At 36.3% G+C, this 26,371-nt stretch overlaps 1 protein-coding gene across 4 annotated transcripts in view; it reads right to left on the reverse strand.

Moving 5' to 3' along the window:
* CDK14 (cyclin-dependent kinase 14) overlaps positions 1 to 26,371 on the reverse strand; it is an 819,631-nt gene that overhangs the window by 406,657 nt on the left and 386,603 nt on the right. For all 4 annotated transcript variants that reach the window (XM_006834309.1, XM_006834307.1, XM_006834310.1 and 1 more), the window contains one exon: positions 6,290 to 6,413. In XM_006834309.1, the coding sequence (XP_006834372.1) occupies positions 6,290 to 6,413 (124 nt within the window). The remainder of the gene's footprint in view (positions 1 to 6,289; positions 6,414 to 26,371) is intronic.

Consider the following 26,371-nt stretch of genomic DNA (forward strand, 5'->3'; position numbering starts at 1 on the left):
ACCACAAGTCAGGTTGAACCGCATGGTTGGTGGTTCAAACCCACTAGCCGCTCCTCTGAAACCCTATACAGCAGGGTCACAATGAGTCAGAATCAACTTGATGGCACTTAACAAAAAAAAAAAAACAAGCAAGCAAAAAATGAGTTAAGGGTACTTAAACATGATTTGCCTAATATTGAGCACATACTCTTCAAATGTTCTGATTTTTGTGGTATTTAATGTAGGGATTCTTAGCAAAGTACCATTATCCTCACTGCTTCAGATCAGTTTATGGTGCCTGACCAGGGAGAGTTCTCTTAGTGACGAGGTGTCCATTTGAACCAAAAGGTTCATGATTCAAACTCACCAGCCACTTCTTGGAAACTCTATACTGAGTCGCTATGAGTCAGAAGTGACTCAACACTTAACAACAAGTTGTATCTTTAGAGTAGAATATGCCTATCAGTTGTAATTTACATACATTCTTGTTGTTCCAACATATGGTTTTTAAAAGTTTCATTTATTAAGCAATATAATTTGGCTGGCTGATCCCACAAACCATTAAAACAAAACAATTACATTAAATATTACCATCCTCAATCTCATCATTATGCCTCCTGAATGGGGAAAAAAGAAAAGAAACATTTTCAGGGCAATGAGAGGGATATTAAACAGAATTTAAATGATGAAGCTAAGTGATTTCAAAATCAGAAAGAAGACAATTTTAAGTATAAAAATTCTGAAAAGGAAGTTTTCAAAAGGGTTATTACATCTTTAAAAAAAAATAGTCTGGGAGAAATAAACTTTGCCTATATCACACGTCAAATCAAAATAATCCTTCAAATTCTAACCTTAATCATCTATTTGATAAATTTTAAAGTATATACATTTTATTTAGAATTTTAATGAGGTTTAAAGAAATGAAAGAAAATGCAGTCTTCGCTTTGGTTTCTATTGTAGAATCAGTTATTCTAAATATATTCTCTTCAGCTTTCAGATCAACATTAAAGCAACCACCTAAAGTTTGTATTAAAACTGTTTATGCATAAAACTGTTCAATGAGCCCATTAAAGGTGGACTGATCATCTCATTGAGTAATAAAGATGTTTTTTGTTGGTGTACTCATTTTTCTATTAAAAAATATATTCTAAAACAAAGATACCATAAAATTAAGGCCCACAGGCCATAGCAAATGGGCGAACTTATTTCTAACCTTGAATTTTCTAACTATGATTTCAATGGTAAATTTTGTATGCATATGGGGGAGGGGGAGTTAAAGGTCTGTACCTTTGGGAGGAACAGGCTTTTATTCAGAGACTTTTTTATTTATCAAACTGACAGACTCTACTCTGCATCTGAAAGAAGTTGATTTCTTTCTGTTTTCTATTCCCGATGTGAATGCTGAAAAGCACATAACAAACAACCATGCACACACTATGTCCTTTGCAGAGTCACTTCTATGGTGTGTTTTGTAAATTAATCTACAATGTGATTTGCCATAATTTCCTTTCTCAAATCTAGACAAGGAACAGCCTGGAGGAAGAAATTACCCACATTAGGAGGGCAGCATTTTAGACCTTTGGAAGAGAGACCTGTGTAGTTTTACTTGATTAAAATCACAGGGCTGTTTAACTTAGTCCCTGCATTAGGAAAGTCTGTAAAATAAATCATGACCTCCACGTCTCTTTTCAGAGGCAAATGTAAAGCAGCTGCTGCGGTTCCACTCTGTCCTTTAAGTCACTAGGAGGCCGAATCTGCTCTGCAGCACTGGGGTTGGATTTGGGGCTTTGGTCTTTTAATATAGCTAGGCCATGACACTCAAAAATACCAGAAAATGTCTGAAAAATGTGGCGATGCCAATATTATCTTGCAGGACTCATCTATTTTGTTTTAATCACAATTGGATGGAAAAATAATACTATGGGGTAAATGAACTTTAATTTCTTGGTGAATGTAATTATGTATTTGTCAGACCTCAATAATTCTCTTTTAGTGAGATCTCAATGTACATTATAAAGCATGGTTCCTATCTATTTGCTTTTGTTTGTTTGTTGGTTGGTAAGGAGAGCTGCTATCTATTCTGAATTTCCAGAAGATAGTATTAGATATCAGAGTCAAAGAGGAGCGCATTCTAGATTTCATGAATTGATTTTGCCCACAAAAAAACCCCCATCTAATTGGTTAATGATTTCAGAAATACACAGAATAAAAAGTTAGCACTGAAAAGGAGATTAGAAAGTATCTGTTGGAAAGGTTTCCTGTTAGAACCCACCTTAGAGGCACCTCAAAAATTTAACTGAGGGATCTGTTTCTACAAGGTCACAGTCTTGAAAACTCTAGGGAGCAGTTCTACTATGCACATACAGGATTGGCATGAGTTAAAATAGACTCAAGGGCAACTGAAAGCAATAACAGACATCAGAAATGCATTCTGATTACACCCAAATAGTTCTAAATATACTATCTTGTGATGACCTTACACATTACTACTGAATTAGCCAAGTAATAAAATGTTCTTTAAATTATATGAGCTATTTTTCAGTCTTAGTACAATATATTTTCATAGTAGTGTGCTGTATTTGTTATATATAAAATGACCAATAGTTTACTGGAAGGTTAGGCATCTGGATAAGTAAACTATGTATGTGAGTAAATATAAAGAACCTGGATCCACCTGAGACTAAAAGATACAGATGACATAAATGAATCACAGATTCGCAACCATGATCAGTGTTACCAAACCTGGGCAAGTTTCTTCTCTCTCATTCTTTCATGTCTTTCTCAGAAATATAAGGCTATGCCCACCTACTTTACTAGGTTGAAGATACAATGGAGCAAGAACCCTAAGTGTCTGGTAAATAGAATATGGTTGCAAGTACGATATAGGAATTCAGTTCAAACAAATTTGTCTCTTTTAATCAAAATGCTATGGTGTTATTCACATAAAAAATAGCTGAGCAAAGAAAACTCTAATGCTCTTCATATATCAAAATTATTACCTCATGCTTCTAATTGTGCTGTTATCTAGATCCATCCCATTTTGATTGTCTAGCTTCTTTGAAACTTCTACTGTGTTTCCTTCATCTCAGATACACACATGTGCACAGAAAGTAAATCACTGTTAATTGCATGTGTTAAATTAAAAGACAAAAATAATGCACAATTAATTGGGGGAAAATTGTTAGTTGGTGAATGAGTCTCCCTCATTATACTCAGTGCACAGGCAGCATGCCAAGTGTGTGTTCCAAGCTAGAAGATCCAGTCCATGACACTGATAGGATGTATATGGAAACATCCTTTCCACGGAGCAAACTGGCCTGAAAAAGTATGTTTTAAGCAACACAACATTCCGATGTAGGGCATGTCACTTAATCTACAAGGATGTACAGAACTGCGCATAACAGCAAACAACCGAAACCAAACTGTTCATTCATAAAGTACTGAAAAGAGAATAAAGTTGGGCATGAGAAAATATTAATGAAATAATCGTCTATGAAAAATGGTTATACATTTTATACGTTTCTTTTTTTTTGAGGATATGTATTCTGTTGCTGTAGGAAAAGCACCAGACTGTTCATCGAAAGGTTGTCAGTTCAAACCCACCAGTCACTGCTTAGAAACCCCATACGGGGTCACTATAAATTGGAAATGACTCAACAGCACTTAATAACAATGTGAGAAAAGAGAGACAGGAGAAGGAGAGAGAGAAGAAAGATACTGGGGAAATATACCACTAAAATGTTAATGTTTGTCATCTTTGAGTTGTTCTAAATTTTCCAGTTTTATACACAATTTTAATTTTTAAAAATACATTTGACATTTCCTTCTGAATATACTACAAAATGTCAATTTGGCCGTGATAATCTTTAATAACTTACCTGTTGTAACCAAAGCATCAACATAAAATTCAAAATTAAGATATAATTCCCAATAAGCACTTACATGCAGTCCCTTTCATAAGGGGGATTTCAAAAAGTTGCTGGGGACAAATTCTATCATCTTTTAATTCCATTTTCCCACAAAATTTTTGAAGCCCATCCCTTTCTTTGGTTATACAGACAAAATCAACTTTATAAAAATTTATTTTATAAATATACAAAGAAGTGTTCAATAGAATGAAATGAGTAATACTCTCACTGGCCCCAACATACGCCTTACAGAATACTAGCACATCATAAGAAAATCACTATAAATTCTTGTTAAATCACTTGGAGTGGCAAACTATATATTCATTGAAAAGCCCATAACCTTGACTTTGTGGCACTGTAGGTGGATAAACACTTGACTGCAATATCAATTTGAATCACAAAGTTGGCCATTTAAATCAGCCCAGCTGCTCCTAGGGTCATTATGAGTTGGAACAGACTCCATGGCACTTAATAACAACAACAACATAAACCTTATTCGTTCCTCCATCCACCTGTCTTCCCATTATTTTGATAGAAAGATTTACATCTAGTCACATGGTATAATTATGATGCTAGAATCAGGCAATAAACAATACATAAATGTATGCACATACATACACATAATTTCATCAAGTTTACTGAAATAGGTGAGAAAAGGACAAATGGCAACATTTACCAATGCATCAATACTCATGCCAATCTCTGTTTTACTTTAGTTTATAAAAAAAAATTAGGTGCAAAACTCAGCAGAGTAGACGCATTTGGTAATCAGTCTACTAACTTTGAATAGATATAAACATTTTCTATCCTATTTTATTGCTGAAGAATAAGGTGGGAAAAGATAATCATATTTCAGCAAAAGCCCATATCTCAACCGAAGACATCTTATGTCCCAAGGGCAATGTTTTCATTCCAGTCCTAATGGAGCAAATTTCTAATCAGAATATGTATTCAAAAATAATTGAGTAGATGCAATATCCACACATCACACAGCAAACACACCTCTGCCTGGCAATCAACTCAATACAGTCTTCTGGTATGTCAGGGAGTCTGGCAATTCAGAAAAGTCAGACTTGATCAAGAAAATACAACAGCTTTACCTCCTTTGCTCAAAGACAGAGATTGAAGGCAAGCGTTTAAGCTGGAAGAGACCCATCTTAAAACTGTTAAATCAGAATGACTTATAGTGGGGCCGCATTTGGAGCCCCAGCTTTTGCAATAGTATTGGAAATTCTTGAATCAGCAGTCACTCTGGAAAGGTTAATAAGGCTCCCGGAATTTTATGCTATCAAAATCTTAGGGAAGGAGTCATGGTGGTTCAGTGGATAAGCATTTTCCATTGCTAAACTAAAGGTCTGTGGTTTGAACCCACCACCCACTTCACGGGAAGATATGACAGCTTCCATAAACATTGTTGTTGTAAAGTGTCATTGAATCAGTTCTGACTCATAGCGACCCTGTATAGGGTTTCCAAGACACAGCTGGTGGGTTTGAACTGCTAACCTTGTGGTTTGCAGTCCAGCACTGGTCCTACCGTGCCACACCAGAAGATTACAGCCTTGGAAAGCCTATGGAACAGGTCTGCTCTGTCTTATAAGGTTGCTATGAGTCAGAATTGATTAAACAGCATCAGGCTTTTCCAATAATATATTAGAGAAAGAAGCCTTAGAGAAACAGATTCTGCTGAACAGAACCTGTGATGCCCCCAACATGTTCCGAGCCTTAAATTTTAAATTTCTTCAAGTTAAGCAACAAAGAGATCATGGTAGAAGATGGGTGATAGTTAATGAGGTTGTTGTTATTTTGTGCTGTTGAGCGGATTCCAACTCATAGTGGCCCTATATAGGGTTTCCAAGGAGAGGCTGGTGGATTTGAATTCCAGACCTTGTAGTTCAAACCAACCTTGCGGTCCAGTGTTTATCCTACAGAGCCACAACAGGACTCCAAATTGGGGATATAATACAGTATTCCTTCTGGCTTTGAGTAGGCTTGACATTTTCATAATACAATGTGAAACAATCCTATTTCTTTAAATATATTTTATGTTCAAAATTTTACTGACCACAGAATCATATGCATAAAAATGGTAGAAATGGCAAGTGATTTGCTATATATATTTAATCACAATGGAAAAAAAAAATTGGCTTCTCCTCTAGCACTATATATTATAAAATCCGACTTATGCTAACCATTATTTAAAATTAAGTTTGAATTTTTTAAAATGTACCAAGCATTATATTGATCATAAAAAAGGAAAAAAAAAAACATTTCACTCCAGAAAAACTAAAGTGTACCGTGATCTACAATGACAGAATAAGTGCACCTAAACAAATGCAATGCCACCATCTGCCTGGCATTCTCACAGTGTGACAAAATAAACTGGTAATTAACTGCTTTCCTACCGAAATCTGCCAGCTTTAACTCCCCCGTGTCACTGATCAGAAGGTTCTGTGGTTTCAGGTCTCTGTGCAAAATATAACGCTGGTGGATGTAAGACAGCCCTCGCAGCAACTGAAATAAAAACAACTGAAAAAACAGGGAGACAAAAGTTAAAAATCTGAACACAGATAAATGTCATTTTCTACATATAATCTGACAAATGCTTGCATTTAGTTCAAAATGGGTACCCATCATTACGTTTTCTACCAAATTATTTAAGCAGAATCTGCAATATAAATCTTAGACTTTCTAACAATCTTATTATATAGGTCAACTAAGACATCTTCAGTCAGAGAGCTCCAATCTGTGTTCTATAAATAAGGCAAAATGCAAAGAAATAATTCTTTCACGTATTTTATTTCTTCAGGTCTAAATTGATGTTTGAGAGAGTAGGAAAAAATCAAATCGATCCCTAATATTATAAAGGTAAAAGAAACTGATTTGTTTAACAAGTTTATGCAAATGTGCACATATTTAATTCCATACAAAACCAGAAACATGGTACCCATGGATTTGCTCACTAATGTGTTTTAAGGAATAGCAAGATAAGATGATGTGCAATAATTAAAACAAAAACAGTCACATGACCTAATTAATACTACATAGTAATGATACTGCTTTTGCACATATGGCTAAAGAGATTAGACTTTTGACATAAGACAAACATGTACCTTTACTAATTACAGAGGGGACCATCCTAAAGGGAATAAGAAGTAAGAAAATGGAGCAATCAAATTCAAGAACAATACTTTGGACAAAAAATAATTTAAGACGTTACTGGTGGCTGTATCTATGTTTCGATTTTCTTTTAAAAAAAAAACCAACAAAATAGAATTATTCAATAGAGAATTTGAAAAATGACTCACTGGGCCTTTCAACATACTGTTTTTGAAAAAGAAAATATTTTTTTAAATAGCTGGCTTGCAAAAAAAAAAAAAAAAAAGATCTTATTTGACAAAGTATTTACAATCTCCTAAAACAAAAATGAAAACAAATGCCTTTATTTTTAAGTGCCACCAACGTACTATTAAATACAGCCAGCTAATAAGAAATTTTCAGGGAATTAAAAAGTTATTTGTCAAAGATTGATTAACGTAAGAATATTCCAGGAAGTTCAAATGGAAAAGATTGGCAACTGTCTGAGGAGCCTGGAAGCTGGAGTTTTGAGTATTTACTAACTGAGCAGGAGCTATGAAAGCCAAGTAAATTTTCTACATGGAGATTGCTTTGCAATAACTGTAAAATGACTTCATTTGAAAAGTTTGTGCATGGTAATATTCTGTGTGACTGAGAAGGTCTAACATCATTATTTCCAGTGTCTAAATACAAGAAAATAGAAGTCTGGTCTGGGTCAGCCTGGATTAAAATGCAGGTTCATGAAGCCCAAGAAATATGCCTCTCTAGACTTCTGTCTCAACCATCTTGCACAAACAAATGGAAAATCTTGATCTGGAACCATTACCAGCCGCTTCCATCCTCATTCCTCACATCTATTATGCACTTGTAGCCTGTAGCCCAAAGCTTACAATTTCTCTGACAACCCATATGCTTTCAACTTAGAAGGAAAAAGAGGTGAGCAAACAAAGTCAAATTTTCAAACTGTCATTGTTACTTGATGTTGAGTGGAGAGGGAACCCTGATGGCACAGTGCTTAGCGAACCAAAAGGTCAGTGGTTCGAACCCACCAGCAACTCCATAGTCTGCTTCCATAAAGAACCTCAGGAATTTTACGGAACAATTCTCCTTTGTCTAAAGTCAGAATCAACTTGATGGCAATGGATTTGGTTTGGCTTTGCTCTTTTCAAAAGCTTTCTTAAAAATTTTTAAAAACATGAAGAACTGCATGGTAAACAGAGTTAACTTCAGAAATAAATTGCTTTTGAAAAGAAACAGTTTGGTGTTATACAAGGAGGTAAGTGGTCTTTGGGGGCCAGCAGAGTCTTGTCAGAAGGAACCGTGTATTTAACTGTGGCATGTTAGCAATTTAGCAAACACACAGCACTTACACCAGCTGCTAGTCTATGCATGACAAATACTACCTCACTCAATCACTGTAACAGTTCTAATGAACTACTACCATTAACTCCATACTACTGATGAGGAAACTGAGCACAGTTTCCCAAAAGCACACAACAATTAAGTGGCAAAATGAAGACTCAAACTCAGACAGCTGACTGCCCAATTCAGGTTAAAACATGCAAAGGACTTAGAACAATGTGCAGTCCACTGGAAGCACTCCAGTATTAGCTGTAGTATTTACTGTTTGTAGCCCATTTATTTTATTTTTTATTACTACCCCTCAAACTAGATGATTTTGGGGGCTCGAGACCATCTGTCATATTGCTGCTCTTTAAGGCGTTTTCCCATTGGGATTTTTTATTTCAGAAAGGGAATATATTTAAACTATAACATAAATCTTCAATGATCATACTGAAGTATTTGGAGTATTCTCTTTTTTAAAAGCGTTGAACAGAATACCCTGAGGTGTCAGTCAGAATATTCTTAGGAAGAACTCGTGCCTACTATAGTAGAAAGGTGAAAAGGGAGTTTGAAGTATGTTAATCTGTCATCTTTAGATATGGACTTCTCATATGGCGCTGTAGGATAAGCTCTGGATTGTGAACCACAAAGTTGGCAGTTCAAACCGACCAGCTGCTCCTTGGAAACCCTATACAAGGTTGCTATGATTCAGAACCTATTGGACAGCATTTGAAAACAACAAGTATATGATATTTCTTTTCTAAGAGGATCTCAAAATGGCAGAAACATAAATGCAGGAATCCAATGCTGATTATATAACATGCTAATTCAGGCTTTTACAAACCTACATTCCCTTAATAATAGAAGCACTTTGATTATCTTGAGTGCATAACTTTATTCATCCTTTTTTATTATTATTATTAAGCATCCACTTCATTTAAGATAATGAAGTGAAGTAGAAACTTCACATGGATGGTAAGTTGGGTATTATCAAGAACATCATATATGAAGAAAGCAAAATGTCATGAAAAAGACAAAAAAAAAAAAAAAGGATCAAAATGAATGTCAGCAGAGATTCTGAATCTTGTTCTTGAACAAGATTAAACTAAAAGGAAGAAATGTACTTTTTACAAAAGTAATTGTAAAAGAGTTGAGTGGAAAACTTCAAAGGGCAGCTCCAGAAGATAAAATCAAGTATATAAAGAGCTGGAGTTAGAAAACACTCAGTATTTCTCAAGCTGGAAGAACTGAAGGAAAAATTCAAGCTTTGAGTTGCCATAGTGAAGAATTCTGTGAGTTCAATATTGGACACTATAGAAAGCATCAAGGGAAGATGGAAGGAGTATACAGAGGCACCATACAAAAAGAACTGGTCTATGTTCAGTCATCTCAGGAAGTATGTATGATCAAGAACTGATGGTACTGTAAGAAGACGACCAAGTGGCACTGAAGGCACTGGCAGAAAACAGGGTTCCAGGAATTGACAGACTACCAATAGAGATGCTTCAATCAATGGATGCAGCACTGGAAGCACTCACTAGTCTATGCCTCGAAATTTGGAAGATAGCTGCCTGGACAACCAAGATCCGCATATGTGCCTGTTCCAAAGAAAAGTGATTTAGTGGGATATGGGAATTATTAAACAACATCAATATCATTAGTAAATTTTGCTGAAGATAATTTAAAAATGGTTGTAGCAGTACATCAACAGGAAACTGCCAAAAATTCAAACTGAATTCTGAAGAGGACATGAAGCAAATGATATCATAGCTGATGCTAGATGAATCTGGACTGAAGGCAGAGAATACCAGAAAGATGCTATCTGTTTGTTTTTGATTAACAATGCAAAGCTATTCATTTATATGTATATCATAATGCATTCTGGGTAGCACTGCAAAGTGGGAATTCTAGAACATTAAATTGCGCTCATGTGGAACCTGCATTTGGACCACAAGGCAATCTTTTGAACAGAGCAAGGAGATGCAACGGGGTTTAAAATCAGGAAAGGTGTGCATTTGTTTGGACTTAACTTTCTGTATTGCTCCAAGAGCTAATCATTTCTGTTATTTGGGCTGTACAATGTCATACTTCAGGCTTAGATTGTCATGCTTACAGTTTATAATCGGAATGCACAGTTGCATCCTTTTCTACCTCTGGTTTTCTTCATCTTATTTAATGCGATATCCTATTTGAATCACTTCTGCACTAGTCGGAGGATTATATATTTTCACTAATTAGTAAAGGTATTTTTAAAAGAACCCATTTAGGCTGGTTGGTCTGTCCACTTCTGTCCCTTGTTTTCACTGAAATTGCATTCTAGGGTTTCCTGACTGTTATTTATCTATTTCTGTAGCCATCCTATTGTCTCTAAAATCAGTTCACTAATCAGATTACTGGTGTATGAGTATCAACTCTTGTACTGAGACTCTGCAGTGAGTAAAGCACATAGAATTGACATTTTAACAAGATCCCCAGATGGAAATTCCAATTCAGTTTTTCTGAATGACAGAAGTGGAAGAGACTCTACAAATCCAACAGTTGTAATAAAACAGTTCCTGAGAGCTGAGCCATTGGGTTAGCTAATTTATAATCATTTGATCATTTAATCCTAGGCACACCTCTACCTAGCCACACCTCTACCTGGAGTCCTGGTGTGGCACTGTTGGCTAATGTGTCTGACTGAAATGTCGTTTGAACTGCAAGGTCAGTGGTTCAAGCTCACCAGATGCTCCTTGGAAACTCTATACAGGGTCGCTATGGGTCAGAATTGACTCGATGACACTTAACAACAACACCTCTACCTAATAGGTATTATTATCCCTGTTTCACAAAGGTAGTGAATTGGCCAAAGGGATACATGGCAAGCAATGAGTAATCCTGATGCTGAAACACCTGTTTGTCTTGCTCTAACATAAACAATCAACAGTAGGTGCTACAATATGTGTACTAGTTCATTATGGTTGTACATGCTCAAAGGTTAAAAAATGTCCCAGGCATGAACCAAAGTGATACATGGGTAATAAATACTGTGTTCCCCATTTAATGTTGTATCATTTAAAAAATAGTACAGTGCACAGATATTAAATTAAACATATATGCAACTTTCTACAATTGAAAAATAATGGAAAACATTGAGTCCCCAGAATATCTAACGAGTGTCAAAATATTTTCCAACATGCCTCGGATTAGATGTGCAATGTTAAGTTTACTTTAATTGTTAAAAGCCACAGAATGATGCATCATGATTCATTCTGTACAGCTGAGCTTGGAAACAGCTAATGTAAAATAGCAAACCTAATTTGTAATTCATGTATACAATACACACCCAAGTAGTTTATATTTTACAAAGCATCACTGAAATTCTATTTATTAAATCTTTAGAAGATGATGTGTGTTTTTTAATGTATATTTTGAGATAACAACAATAAAAAAGAACACATAAAAGATTATGAAGAGATATTAAATCATAGAAATTCAACATTATGGCATAATTCATGTATAAGCTTGAACATATTTTCCAGTACTAATGTGATACTGTTGTTAAGTGCCGTCGACTCAGTTCCAACTCATAGTGAACCTATCTATATAAGTTTCCAAGGAGCAGCTGGTAAGTTTGAACCACTGACCCTGTGGTTCAAACAGACCATACAGTCGAGTGCTTATCATAGAGTGAAATACACGTGATAGTGCATCAGACCATTGAGGAAAGACATCGTTCTGTTGTGTACTTCAAGAAGGTCCAACTTTTGGAACATCCAAATTGCAGGGACATTTGCCTTGCCACTTTTCTGCTCTACTTAAAGATTCCCATGCAATGTTCTAGTTTTTGTTTGACTTCCTCAAGATCCTGAAATACGTAACATGTTTCATTCTTTCCAGAAAATATAGTGACAATTTAATTTACATCACCTAAGAACCTAGAGTGGTCCTGTAGAATAAGAACCACAAGGTCAGTGGTTCAAACCCACCATCCACTCTTTGGAAACTCTATACAGGGTCATTATAAGTTGAAGACAAGAAAGAAGCAAAAAACCAAAATGGATGTCAGAGACTCTAAAACTTGCTCTCAGGTGTAGAGATGCTAAAGCAAATGGAAGAAATGAGAAGATAAGAGAACTGAACAAAAAAATTGCAAACGGTAGTTTGAGAAGACAAAATCAAGTATTATAATGAAATGTGCAAAGACATGGAGTTAGAAAACCAAAAGTGAAGAACATGCTCAGCAATTTTAAGCTGAAAGAACTGAAGAAGAAATCTAAGCCTTGACTTACAATATTGAGGGATTCTATGGACAAAATACTGAATGATGCAGCAAGAATCAAAGGAAGACAGAAGGAATATACAGAGTCACTATACCAAAAAGAAACAGTTGATGTTCAAACATTTCAAGAGACAGTAAAAGATCAAGAATCACTGGTACTGAAGGAAGAAACTCAAGATGCACTGAGGCATTGGCAAAGAACAAGGCTTTGGGAATTAATGGAATACAAATTGAAATCTTTCAACAAACCAATGGAGCACTGGAGGCACTCAGTCATCTATGCCTAGAAATTTGGAAGATAACTACCTCGCCAACTGACTGAAAAAGATCCATATTTTCACCCATTTCAAAGTTCCAAAGAGAAGTCACACGAAGTATGTTCAAATCATCAGACAGTATCATTAATATCATATGTAAGTAAAATTTTACAAAAGATCATTCAAAAACGACTGCAACAGTACATTGACAGGAACTACCAGAGGTTCAAGTCAGATTCAAGGGCATGGAATGAGAAATATCACTGCTGATGTCAGATAGCTCTCGACTGAGAGTAGAGAATACACAAGAAGTATGTTTGCTTGTGCTTTATTGACTATGCAAAGGCTTTTGACTACGCGGATCATTACAAGCTATGGACAACATTGCTGAGAAGCAGCATTCGGAAACACTTAACGATACTCATGAGGAACTTGAACACAGACCAAAAGGCAGTCATTTGAACAGAAGAGAGAACACTAAATGGTTTAAAATCAGAAAAAGTGTGAGTGGGGATTGTATTCTCTCACCATATTTATTCAATCTGTACACTGGGCAAATAACCTGAGAAGCTGGATTACATGAAGAAGAATGTGGCATCAGGATTGAAGGAAGACTCACTAACAATCTGCAATATGTAGATGATACAACCTTGCTTATTAAAAGTGAAGAGAACTTAAAATACTTACTGATTAGAGTCAATGACCACTGCCTTCAGTGTGAGTTGCATTTCAATGTAAAGAAAACAAAAATCCTCACAACTGGACCAATAAATAACATCATGATAAATGGAGAAAAGACTGAAGTTGTCAAAGACTTCATTTTGCTTGGAACCACTATCAAGAGTCACTGAAACAGAAGTCAACAAATCAAATGATATACTGCATTACACAAATATACATCTGTATTTTCAATAGCTTCATATGCATGTGAAAGTTGGACAATTAATAGGAAAGTCCATAGACGAATTAATGCATTTGAGCTATAGTGCTGGAGAAGAATATGAGAAGTACCATGGACTGCTAGAAGAACAAGCAGATCTGTCTTGGGAAAAAGACAACCAGAATGCACCTGAGAAGCCAGGGTGGTAAGACTTCATCTCTCCTACTTCAGATATATTATCTGCAAGGCCCAGTCCCTGGAGAAGAATATCACTGTTGGTAAAGTGGAGAGTCCATGGAAAAGAGGAAGACTCCTATGAGATGGATTGACACAGTGGGCACAAGCCTAACAATGATTGTGAGGATGGCACAGGACCAAGCAATGTTTCGTCCTATTGTGCATAAAGTTGGTAAAAGTTGGAAATGACTTGAGAGCGCTTAACAACAACAGCAAAGATATTTCAATGTTAAATGCTCTCACCACATCTACTAAATATTGAATTAGAGTCAAAGCAATAAAATGAGAAAATTAAAATGTATCTAGATCGGAACAGAAGTACATTTATCTCTATTTGTGGATGACTTAATCCTATAAACCGAACACTCCAAAGACTCTACAAGAAAATTTTTAGTTCTAATAGAGAAATTTAGCAAAGCTACAGGGTACAAGGCCAAAAACCAAAAACTCAGCTTGGATTCTATACACCAGCAATGAGAAATATGAAAGAGTAATTAGGGAAACAACTCCATTTACAATAGCATATAAAGTAATAAAAGACATAGAAAAAAATCTAACCACGGGAGTGAAGGACTTACACAATGAAAACTATAAAACACTGCCAAAACAGATAAAGAAGACTTAAATCAATGGAAAAATGTTTCATATTCATAGATTCTAAGACTTAATATTATTAAGATGTCAATGATGAAAGAGAAAAACAAAGTTGGAGGACTCACACTTCCTGATTTTAAAACACACTGCACAGCTATAGTAATCAAAACAGCCTGGTCCTTTTATAGCAACTGACACATGCTGTTGGTGTTTTTAAGTATCAAGTCAGTTCCAACTCATAGCATTCCTGTATAGGGTTCCATGGAGTGACTGGTGTATTTGAACCACCGGCCTTTAGATTAACAGTCTAATGCTAATCCTACAACACCACACCAGGACTTCACTGACACATAGACCAATGGAATAGAATTGACAGTCCAAAAAACCAGGCATCTACGTTTAGCTGATTTTTGACAAAGGTGCTAAGTTCTTTGGATGGCAAATGAAGAGTCTGTTCAATAAATGGTGCTGGGAAAATTGGATTTTCACATACAGAAAAAATGAATCAGAATCTATGTCTCACACCATACACAAAAATGGATTCAAAATGTATTAAAGACCCAAATGTACAAACTGGAACTATATAACATTCTTAGAAGAACAAGCAGGTGCAATGTTGTCAGGTCTAGTTTTCAACAATGAATTAGCCAGTATGATAATAAAAACACAAATGCAAAAGATAAAATAAATATGTGAGACTTCATAAAAAGTTAAACACTTTTGTTCATCAAAAGACTTTACTAAAAATGTGAAATGACAAGCTACTAACTGGGAGATTATCTTTGGAAACCATATATTCAACAAGATACTAATAAACAACACATAAACAGAGGCTTCAGAAAGTTCATGGAAATTTTTCATTACCTTTTAATTCCATTTTTCCATGAATTTTTGGAACCACCTTGCATATAAAATTTCAACAACGTAACAACAAAAGACAAATAACCCAAACATAATATTGGCAAAGGACTTGAATAGGCATCCCATGAAAGAGGACATTCAAATAGCTACCAGACACATGAAAAGCTGCTCAGCACCATTAGTCATCAGCGAGATGCAAATCACAGTCACAGTGCAATGCCAATTCATCCCCACTAGGATACTAGTGGTGTTATAGGATAAGCCCTAGAATGCTAATAACAAAATCAGTGGTTTAAATCCACCAGCTGCTCATGAAAACTCTAGTCAGGGTCACTAAGAGTCAGAACCAACTTGACGACACTTAACAACAACAACAAGATGAGTAAGATAAAAACATAACAAAGGAAACAGAAATTGGAACTCTTATTCATTATTAGTGGGAATGCAAAATGGTATATGTTGTGAAAAACAGTGTGACCATTCCTCTAAAATCTAAAAACAGAACTACCATATGATCCAGCAATTCCATTCATAAGTATAGCTCCAACACTTGAAAGCAGAGACTTTCACCCAACATTCACTGCAACACTATTCACAAGATCCAAAAATGTGGAAGCAACCTAAATTCCCATCAATAATAAGAGTGGATAAACAAAATGTGGTACATACTATTTAGTCATCGGGAGAAATAAAGGCCTGATGGATGGAGCTTGAAGCCATTATGCTGAGTGAAACAAGCCAATCAGAAAAGGGCAAATACTGTATGTCCTCACTTATTTAAAAAACAAGAAAAGGCAAATGTGTCGGATCAAAGATTATTATGGTTACCAAGGTCCAGAGAGAAGGGGGAAATGGAAGGTTAGTGATGATGGGAAATTTGTCTTAAGGGTAGGATTGCAGAGCTGATTACTGTAATTGTTGTCAATAAGTTGTACACCTATAAAAGCTGAATTGGCAAAAGTGACAGATATGTTTACCACAGTGACAAAAAGAATAGCTGGTGAATCTGCTTATGTACAACCAAACGCCTCATGGGATTGGGTTCCTCAGTTTGGAAGTTCAGGGTCCTGGTTTCAAGGTCATCCCAGTTAATTGGCCTAATACCATGTTTAATGTGACTGCAAGTTCAGTTTGAACCACAAGACTGGGGGTTCTAACTCACCAGCTGCTCCTCAGAAACACTGTACAGGGTCGCTATCAGTCAGAACTGACTCAAAGGCACTTAACAACAATAACATTCTACCTCCTGGTGTGGTACTGTAGGATCAGCACTAGACTGCAAGTCACAAGGTTCAAACCCACCAGCTGCTTCTGAAAAACCCTACACAGGGTCACTATAAGAGTCAGAACTGACTCGATGGCACTTAACACTAACAACATTTCTATCTCCTAGTTCATTGCAGTGTTGGAATCTTAAAATCTTGCAAGCAGTCATCTAAGGCACCATTGGTCTCTATTTACCGGCAGCAAGAGAGGAAGGGTTAGGACTATAGACTATCGGGAGCCAAGGGGAGTAGATGAACCTTGAAATTATTACTTAAAACTAAACCCAAAAATAGTCCAGATAATCATCTTAAAACTAAACAATAACTTAACGTGTAAGAAACCTCAGTCTTGAACATTGAGCTCTTTTAAGAAACATCTATATTGGATCAAACTGACAACTTACAGGGCAGGTGAATTCATGTTAATAAGGGAGAATCAACTCCGAAAGGCAGCGCGAGAATGGTTACATAGCTCACAGAATGTAATCCGTGTCATTAAACTGCACACGCTGAGACTGTTGAGTTGCTATACATAGACGTTTTGCTGTTTATACAACAACACAATTAATACAATTTAGAGTGGGAAGGATAATGTCATGCAAAAAAAAAAAAAAAAAAAGGTTAATGGTTACAGCAACACAGAACAGAGTTGGGACTTCATTGAGCTTACAGGTTATATGACATTTTATGTCTGCTTGTTGATAAAATCTCATCTGACAAGTGTTTAACATATGTGACAAGGGGGAAAAAAAGGGGAAAAAAGGGAGGGAGGGAAGGAGGGAAGGAAGGAAGGAAGGAAGGAGCATGAGACACAAAGTGGTGAAGTCAGAGTCCACACATTCTTTCTATTCAACTTCATTTGTCAGTGTATGCTATAAACCTCCAGTATACAGCATACATAGACAGTATATACCTCCAGTATACAGCATACATATACAGTGTATTCCTGCAGTATGTAGCATACATTTACAGTCTATCCCTCCAGTATATAGCATACATATACAGTATACACCTCATTATATAGCATACATATACAGTATATTGTTGTTGTTGTTGTTATGTGCCGTGGAGTCGGTTACAACTCATAGTAACCCTGCACAGGGTTTCCGAGGCTGCAAATCTTTATGGGAGCAGAAAGCCTCATCTTATATATATAAAAAATACAGAGACATTCTTTTTTTAAGCACAGTGAAAAAAAATATTTGCAGCTTAAAATGGTTTTATTGACTAAAGTAATATCTTAGACACTAAATCAACATGAATTGTCTTAATATCAATTGAGATGGCGTGGTGGTGGTTATGTGCCATGGAGTAGGTTCCAACTCATAGCAACCCTGTATAGGGGTTCTGAGGCTGTAAATATTTATGGGAACAGAAAGTCTCATCTCTCTCTCGTGAAATCGATGGCAGTTTCGAACTGTTGACCTAGAAGTTAGCAGACCAACTCATAACCACTATGCTATCGGAGCTCCTTACCTATTGAGATAGCTCATGTAATTTAAGACAGAGAAATGCACACTAAAACTCTGACAAAAGTGATGAACTTTGAGTCTACGGATCTTGGAGCAAACACTTCTACAAACAATAGCAAAGGGAAAAGCAATTTCAAATGGAATGTATTTCTTAAAGGCTTGTGAATCTGGATGAACAACAAATGTCTCTTTGTCTTTTCAGAAAGGTCTCTAGTAAGAGCAATTTAGAGATTAAGCAGAAAGCCCCTATGAGATGGGATAGGCTAGCTTCACAACAGCTGCATCCGTTCCTGGTAGTGCAAGCATAGTGTGTTACTCAGACTCATTTCTCTCCTGGACCCTCACGTCATCTTGGAAAGCATACAAATAAAAGGGATATGTGCAGGATTCATCTTAAACTCTAGAGAGGGAAGGTGAATGGTTTGAATCCGAGGTCCAAGAGGATGTGTTTCCCATCTTCCCACTTAACATAACACTCCAATCCGGATATTTCCATCTTACAAGTAACACACTTCCAATGGTTGTTTACATTTCATCATCCTTTGAGGTGATTTCTTTTCAATCTGGCTTTTAATGCATCTTTAATAAAGAATCTGTTTTTAATGATCTGGCCTTAATTCCTTTGTGTGATATAAATTGTTACAGGTAGATTAGCAGAAAGCACCAACAAAGCAAAAGACATTTTCTAAATAACTGGACTCGGCCCCACATCTTAACCGGTACATTTATTATGCAGATCTCATCTGAGTAGCCAACACAGTATGAACAGACACACTGAATTTCATTTTGTTTAATTTTTTATTCCTCACTTCCTAGATATGGAAGATCATCTGGCATGACAAAAACAGGCTGAAAACATTCAGACGAAGCCCAGACAGGCACTGGGATTCGATGTCAAATGTTAAAAATATTCTTTAATGACTTCATGAAATAATCATATTTCTCAATATACGGAATGAGGAAAAGCTGTACAATATTCAGAGTAATGCATAGTAGGAAATCATTACCAGCTAAATGAGAGCTCTAATGCAGAATATGGAGAAAATCAGGAGTTGTCTGATTTCCTATCTGAATATTAGAAAGTCTCATTTAGAAATCAATTCTCAGTGCCATCTGTATAAGACCATCTTAATTTGGCATAACATTATTCTGTCTGTTTTACACCTGCTTGTTCTTTGGAGTATGAATGAAAAATAGAAACTTTTCAGCATAATAAAGCTTTTATCTTTTTAATTAGTAAATCTACTGAAATGTAAAATAAAAATCAGCTTTACGTCAATGGAACTTCAGATAGCTCAGAAAATTAGGTAGAGAGAGAAGAATCATTTGGGTCATTTTCAATTACTGCTAAACACTTCTGTAAAAAGTGGTAAAGTGTATCAGCAAGAAACCTTCTAGAAAAGTCATTAAAATAACACAGAAATGGAAGCACATTACATAAAGATGGGACACAAGAAGACTCAATGTCATCATGGTAATAAGAGTCAGACATCTATATTTCTGAATATTAACTGAAGACAGCATCAATTAATCTTTTTCTAAAAAGAAAGAACCTTAACTTTCAGTCTTTCCAGCATAGCAATTTTTAAAGAACACCTAAAAAACTGAGTGAAGGGGGCAATTTAAACTGTGCTGATCATATTTTAAAATTCAATGGTCAATCTGTAAATTGCTAAGAGTTTTTCAATCAAGGGCTAATACAAGTTCTGCATTCAACCCAAGAATGAGAGTCAAAACCCAGTAGTGAATGGTTTGTAAGATATGAAAAAGCAAATCTTGCCCAAGAAAATACTAACCACTTTCCTAAATACCAACTATCTTGCTAAAGAACTCAGTTGTTATATCTTTAATCATCATAAATATTTATAATAAGACCAATGTCCTCAGGCTTTTGATTCAGCTATTAAGTTGTCCTCTAAGGAATTAACTGCTGAAATGACCATTTGTCAAAAACTGATATTACACTTAGAAACAATCAATTAGTTAATAGTGAGTATTTATTCATGAACAAGGATGTAGCCACGGAGTACTAGAGCTAAGAGTGAAGTATCCAGCTGCTATAAAGTGAGGGGAGATGTACAAGAACACCCATACTTGCAAAAAGTACCCATTTGACCTAGTTTTGATGGCTTGATAATCAGAACTCAACTAGAGGAAGACACACACAAAAAAAAATTTTTGATAAAAGAAACAAGGGTAAATTGCTACAATTTGATAAACTTGACCTATAATCATGGATGTGGCTGGCTGTGGCTGTGTGCCGTGGAGTCGGTTCTGACTCATAGTGACCCTGTACAGTAGCTCAAAATACCAACAGAGAGGGTAGGCGTCTTCATATCAAATATCAATGCTATCCCCTCTGTATACAGGGTAGATTGTTGTTGTTGTTAGTTGCCATCAAGTCGGTACCAACCCATAGCAACCCTATGCACAGCAGAACAAAACACTGCCCGATCCTGGGCCAAACTCACTACTGTTGCCACACGTGAGTCCACTGATGCTGCCACTTGGCCAATCCATCTCGTTGGGGGTGTTCCTCTTTTTCCCTGACCCTCCACCTTACCAAACATGATATCCTTCTCCAGCGACTGGTCCCTCCTGACAATATGTCCAAAGAATGAAAGATGAAGTTTGGCCATCTTGGCCTCCAAGGAGCACTCTGGCTGCACTTCTTCCAAAATGGATCTATTGGTTCTTTTGGCACCCCATGGACTTTCAATATTCTCCTCCAACACCATAACTCAAAAGCATCAATTCTTCTATGGTCTTCCTTATTCACTGTTCAGCTTTCACATGCATATGAGGTTATTGAAAATACCATGGCTTGGTAACAATTACTAACTGTTGAATCATAGGAATCTTATCCCCATCTTCTTTCACCAGACCCATCTAGACAAGATGAAAACTATTCAGTTGGGACTCTGTCTTCCCCTGCACACTTTTAAACTATACTCCCTCTTGAAAACTTGTAAACTAGTCACTTCGTGCCTTTATTGCTCCCTCATGTTAGGTAGCCAATATCTAAGGTGCCTGTCCCATACAGGGTAGATAGGGATGGGCAACTTCGACACTGGCTACTTAAAATGAGGGAGCTATAAAGGCATGAAGTGACTGGCTTACCAGGTTTCAAGAGGGAGTATAGTTTAAAAGTGTGCAGGGGAAGACAGAGTCCCCACTGAATAGTTTTCACCTTGTCTAAATGGGTCTGGTGAAAGAAGATGGGGATAAGATTCTTATGATTCAATAGTGAGTAATTGTTATCATGACTAATTGTGACTGTCACATTGTAAAGGTAGAAGTTTTGTAGCAAAAAGGGAGAATAGTTAATCTTACAGTCCAGAAACAGAGGACCCTAGGACCATCAAGGGAGAAGAGCACAAGCCGAACGCAGGACCCTATCCAGAGAAGCAGCAACACCAGAGATGGAGGCAGAGCTGGGGACATGGAGAGAGGAGGCAGCTGAGGACTCTAAATTCATGGAAAGAGAGGGACTGAGAGCTGGCTATGTGTCTGAGTGTTTAAAAAAGAAAAGAGCTAAAACGAATAGAGAGAAATACTGTTAACTGATGGAACATGGAGGGGATTATAATCATTGTAATGAAACAAGATGTATGATGTGTTGAATGTAAACCTGATGATCTGCCCTGTAAACTTTCACTCAATTCACAATATAAAATCTTAAAAAAAAAAAAACCAACTAATTATTTGTTACAGAATATCATACTTAGAATGGCGCATTCTATAAGCAATTAAGGAGTCCTGGTGTGGTGCTGTGGGTTAATGCACCAGACTGCAAAGCTGTTTTAACTGCAAGGTTGGCAGTTCAAGCTCACAAGCTGCTCCTATATAGGGTTGATATGGGTCGGAACCGACTTGATGGCACTTAACAACAACATAAACAAAGTAATTCAGTAATTCTAGAAATTGCGTTATCATTGACATTTTTCTTTATGAGTCTATGCCAGTGCTTGCAAGGAATGAATATTTATCAATAAATGTAAAAATTTAGCAAATGTTTTGCTGTGAATTGGTACAAAATTACATTAGAATATGCCATACTTCATTAGGAAACCAGGGACTGTGTGCTGTTTCTGTTGTTTTAGTCTTCTTCCTCCCTCCCCCGCCTTTAATTCTCAATGACACATCAACTTTATGCTTTAAATGCTAACTGATCCTCACTCAGGAATAGTCTCCTTAGTCCTTAAGGGCATGACATCCAATGAACAAGCTCTTTTTTTTAAAAAAAATAAACATAAAGTCCATTTTTAGAGTTTAAAAGATTTTTCAAAATTGTAATGTAGTGTAGTGACGAACTAAGAGTTCAAATGACCAAAGGCAGAAGCAAAAGAATTTGATCACTGTGCTTTCCCTCTGTTTGCTATAATAAATATACAATATACATTTAGATCACTTAAATATCTAAGAAACATCTAGCCAAACAAAGAGCTTTAGAGTTATTCAAACAAGCAAACACAATGCTCTTCTAAAGAGCATAGCTCATATACCTGGCTTTCTCATCTCCTTAAATTTACAGAAACCTTCACAGTGTCCTATTTTAGCTCAGCTGCTTTTTTAATTAACATCTAGCATAGCATTATGAACAGCTGTTAACTTAGTAAATATTAGCCTGGATGTTCTTGATTTTGCAGTCATAGATTTAAGTGACAATCAGTATCACCACATGAAAAAACAATGCTAATCTATCAAATAGAAATACCCATGGGACATCTGTCACTCTGTCAGAGTCAGTCTTCCTTGAGAACAATTTCACCTGCAGTGCAGATCCTGTCACCCTGGAGGGAGTGCACTGCCTCTGAGCAGACAAATGGTGAGCAAAAGTCAGAGCATAATTAAGTGAGGGGCCTCCCACAGAAACCAACATGGTAATAAGGGCCGTCTGCTTCCACGCACTGCAAGTCTGATGCCAAAACACATGACATAAACAAGCTGCATTCTAATTTTTTTTTTTTTAAATCTTTTCACACCCTCAGAGAAGATATAACTATTACCTTCAAAATTAAAATGATAACCCTATGTAACTGATTGTATGTAAAGTCACAATCAAGCTTATTAGAGTCATGTAATGCATTAACCCTGGTGGTACTGTAGGATCAGCACAGGACTACGAACCACAAGGTCAGTCGTTCAAATCCACCAGCTGCTCTCTCGGAAACCCTATACAGGGTCGCTATGAGTTGGAACTGACTCTATGGCACTTAGCAACAACAATGTGTTAATCATGCAGTTTACAACAAAGTACACTGGACAAATTTTCTTAACTCACTGACCCAGATCTTTCTTTTATATGAAATTAGTGGAGGAAGAGGAGGAGGCTGGAATAGACCACTATTTGGGGATGCTGATATTGGAATGGACTTGGCTACATCAGAATCACTTAAAGATAGAGTTGTGCATTTTTTGTTTTGTTTGTTTTCTATTAATTAGGTCACCATTCAGTGTCTATATCATTAGGATCATGGAAATGGTATGTAGCTGAGGTGTGACTCCCTTTTTATTAAATCCACTTCATAACAATTTGCTTTTCTAGTACTGGTAACAGTCTTTTCTTTTTTCCTTTGCTTAGCTTCCTCCCATCTTATCTACACAAATACATTAGGGATTCTATCATCAATTTCATCTTCTTGAGGCAATTTCTCCTGGAGTCTCCTGACTTGCTGCAATCTGTACTAATTGGTTGTTCTCCTAGCTTGCTGCATAATTACCATCCTGTTTCTTCTTTAACATTGTCCTGGGGATTTCCTTCACCTCTCTCCTTGGTGAACTCTGTTACCCATTTCTCTGTCTTCTCTTTGCTGGTTTATTCCCTGACTTTGGGTAAAGGGAATCCTGGAATGGCTTCCAGACAAAGTATACAAAAGATAGACAAAATTTTCAACTACACTCACATCTGAAAATGATCATTTTACCCTCGCACTTCACTGATAGCTTGTCTTAGTATATTCATGGTTGGCAATATCATTTTATGCTGGAACTTTAAAATCTTTGCTAACTTTCTTCTCCCTTCCATTACTGATACAGAAAAATATAACGGTGCTTAATTCTTGATAGTTTTCAGAAAATAAATATATTCTTCTTTTTATCTATGAATCCAATGTTCTAAAATTTCATAGTGATGAACATTACTGTCAGTTTTACTACACATTTATTTGTCTGGATTTTAATGGACTCTTTTAATGTGAAAACTTATAACCTTTAGATTTTGAAAACCATAGTTTTTGAAAACCATAGTTTAATATTTAGTTATGCTCACTTCTGCATTTTCTACAGTTATTCAGATGTTGGACACCCTAGATTAGTACTCTACTATTCTAATATTTTCTCTTTCATTTTGTATCTTTGTCTATTTTGCTTTATTATCGGGAACATTTCTCCAATTTTATCTTCCATATTGTTTTTTTACATGCTACTGTTTTTCATTTCTGTTACATTTTTATTTCTAAGAATTTTTGTTTTTGTTGTTGTTCACTAAATTCTCCATTTTAAAATGGCATATAATTCTCACCTTACAACTATAATATCTTCTTTTATTTCTCTGAGAGTATGAATAATAATTTAAATCTTATTTCAAAGCTACTTCGCTTCTTTCAAGTTACTTATCTGTAAACTGGGTATTTACGGTAGAGTTGCCTGAACTCTTTAGGTCTCTGTTTTCTTGGACTGATCAGGTATGGACTTAACACCTACTTTCTGAAGAGCCTCCAGTCCGTCCCTGCATCTCACTTTTTCTTTTCAAACTCCACGCCTATAGAATGCTCCCCCTGCTCTCTCCAATCCAGTCCATTAAGCTCTCTCCTTAATCTGGAATGACCACTGCAGGTCCCCTCCTACCCTCACCCTTCATATTCTCCTCCCTGCAGTGGAGACCCAGCAACTAGCAGTCATGGTATGGGCTGACCTCCAAGTTCAACTCTGTCCCCCAGCATGCCCTGAAATATTGTAGGCTATATAACAATGGACAGAGGAAGAAGCAGGCAGGCCCTCAGGGAGAACAAGGCCACCAGCCAGCCTTACAAGGCTCTCAACCCTGATCTGTCTACCATAAAAACTCTAATTGTTAATGCCCTAAATATTTAACAATGATGACAACAAATTTTTTTTTTTTTTACAAATTATTAAGAAAAAGAAAATCAACCCAATAGAAAAATGAACAATATGAGGGAGCTTCAAAAATTCAAGGAAATACAAGGTTTCAGGATGGAGTTTAGTTTCAGAGTGTGTGGAAGAACAGAGCCCCCATTGAATAGTTTTCATCTTGTCTATATGGGTCTGGTGAAAAGAGGTGGGGATAAGATTCTTATGAATCAACAGAGAGTAATTGTTATCATGCGACAGTCACAATTGTAAAGGTAAAAATTTTGTAACAAAAACAGGGGAGTAGTTAATCTTATAGTCTAGAAACAAAGGACTCTAGGATCATCAGGGAGAAGAGAGCACAAGTGGAATACGAGATCTTATCCAGAGAAAAAGCAACACCAGAGATAAAGGCAGAGATGGGGACATGGAGAGAGGGAGCAGCTGAGGACTCTAGATTCATGAGAAGTCAGGGACTAAGAAAAGAGATGGCGGCCAGGAGGCAGACTTGCAGAATGTGCCCTTTGGTGGTGTAAATTATTATATACGCCTGAGTGTTTAAAAAAAAAAAAGCTAACGTGAATAGGGAGAAATACTGTTAACTGATGGTACATGGAGGGGATCATAATCATTGTAATGAAACAAGGTATATGATTTGTTGAATGTAAAACTGATGCTCTGCCCTGTAAACTTTCACTCAATTCACACAAAAAACTTTTACAAAATTAAAAAAAATTTAAAAGCTCAAGGGAAAATCCCATTAATCTTTAATTCCACTTCCCATGAATTTTAAAGGCTCCTCATATATAGAAATAGGCAACTTTTGAAAGAAAATTAACAAATGGTCAAGAAACATGTGAAAAGATTCTCAATGCCACTAATAGTTAAGAAAACCACCAATTGAAAAGACATTCCATGTTTACTCATCAGAATAGCAAAACTTATGATTATACTAGTCAAGGTAGAGGAAAACAATCCTCTCTGACCAGGTGGCCTCAAAAAGCTCATTAAAAAATTCCATTATCTTTTTTTTAATGTTTTATTGTGAATTATGTGATAGTTTATATGGGAGAACATTAGTTTTACATTCATCCTATCATATATGGTTTCATTGCCATGGTTACAATCCCCTCCATGCATCATCAA

The sequence above is a fragment of the Chrysochloris asiatica genome, unplaced genomic scaffold (genome assembly GCF_000296735.1).
Source record: "Chrysochloris asiatica unplaced genomic scaffold, ChrAsi1.0 scaffold00010, whole genome shotgun sequence".
Lineage (NCBI taxonomy): Eukaryota > Metazoa > Chordata > Mammalia > Afrosoricida > Chrysochloridae > Chrysochloris > Chrysochloris asiatica.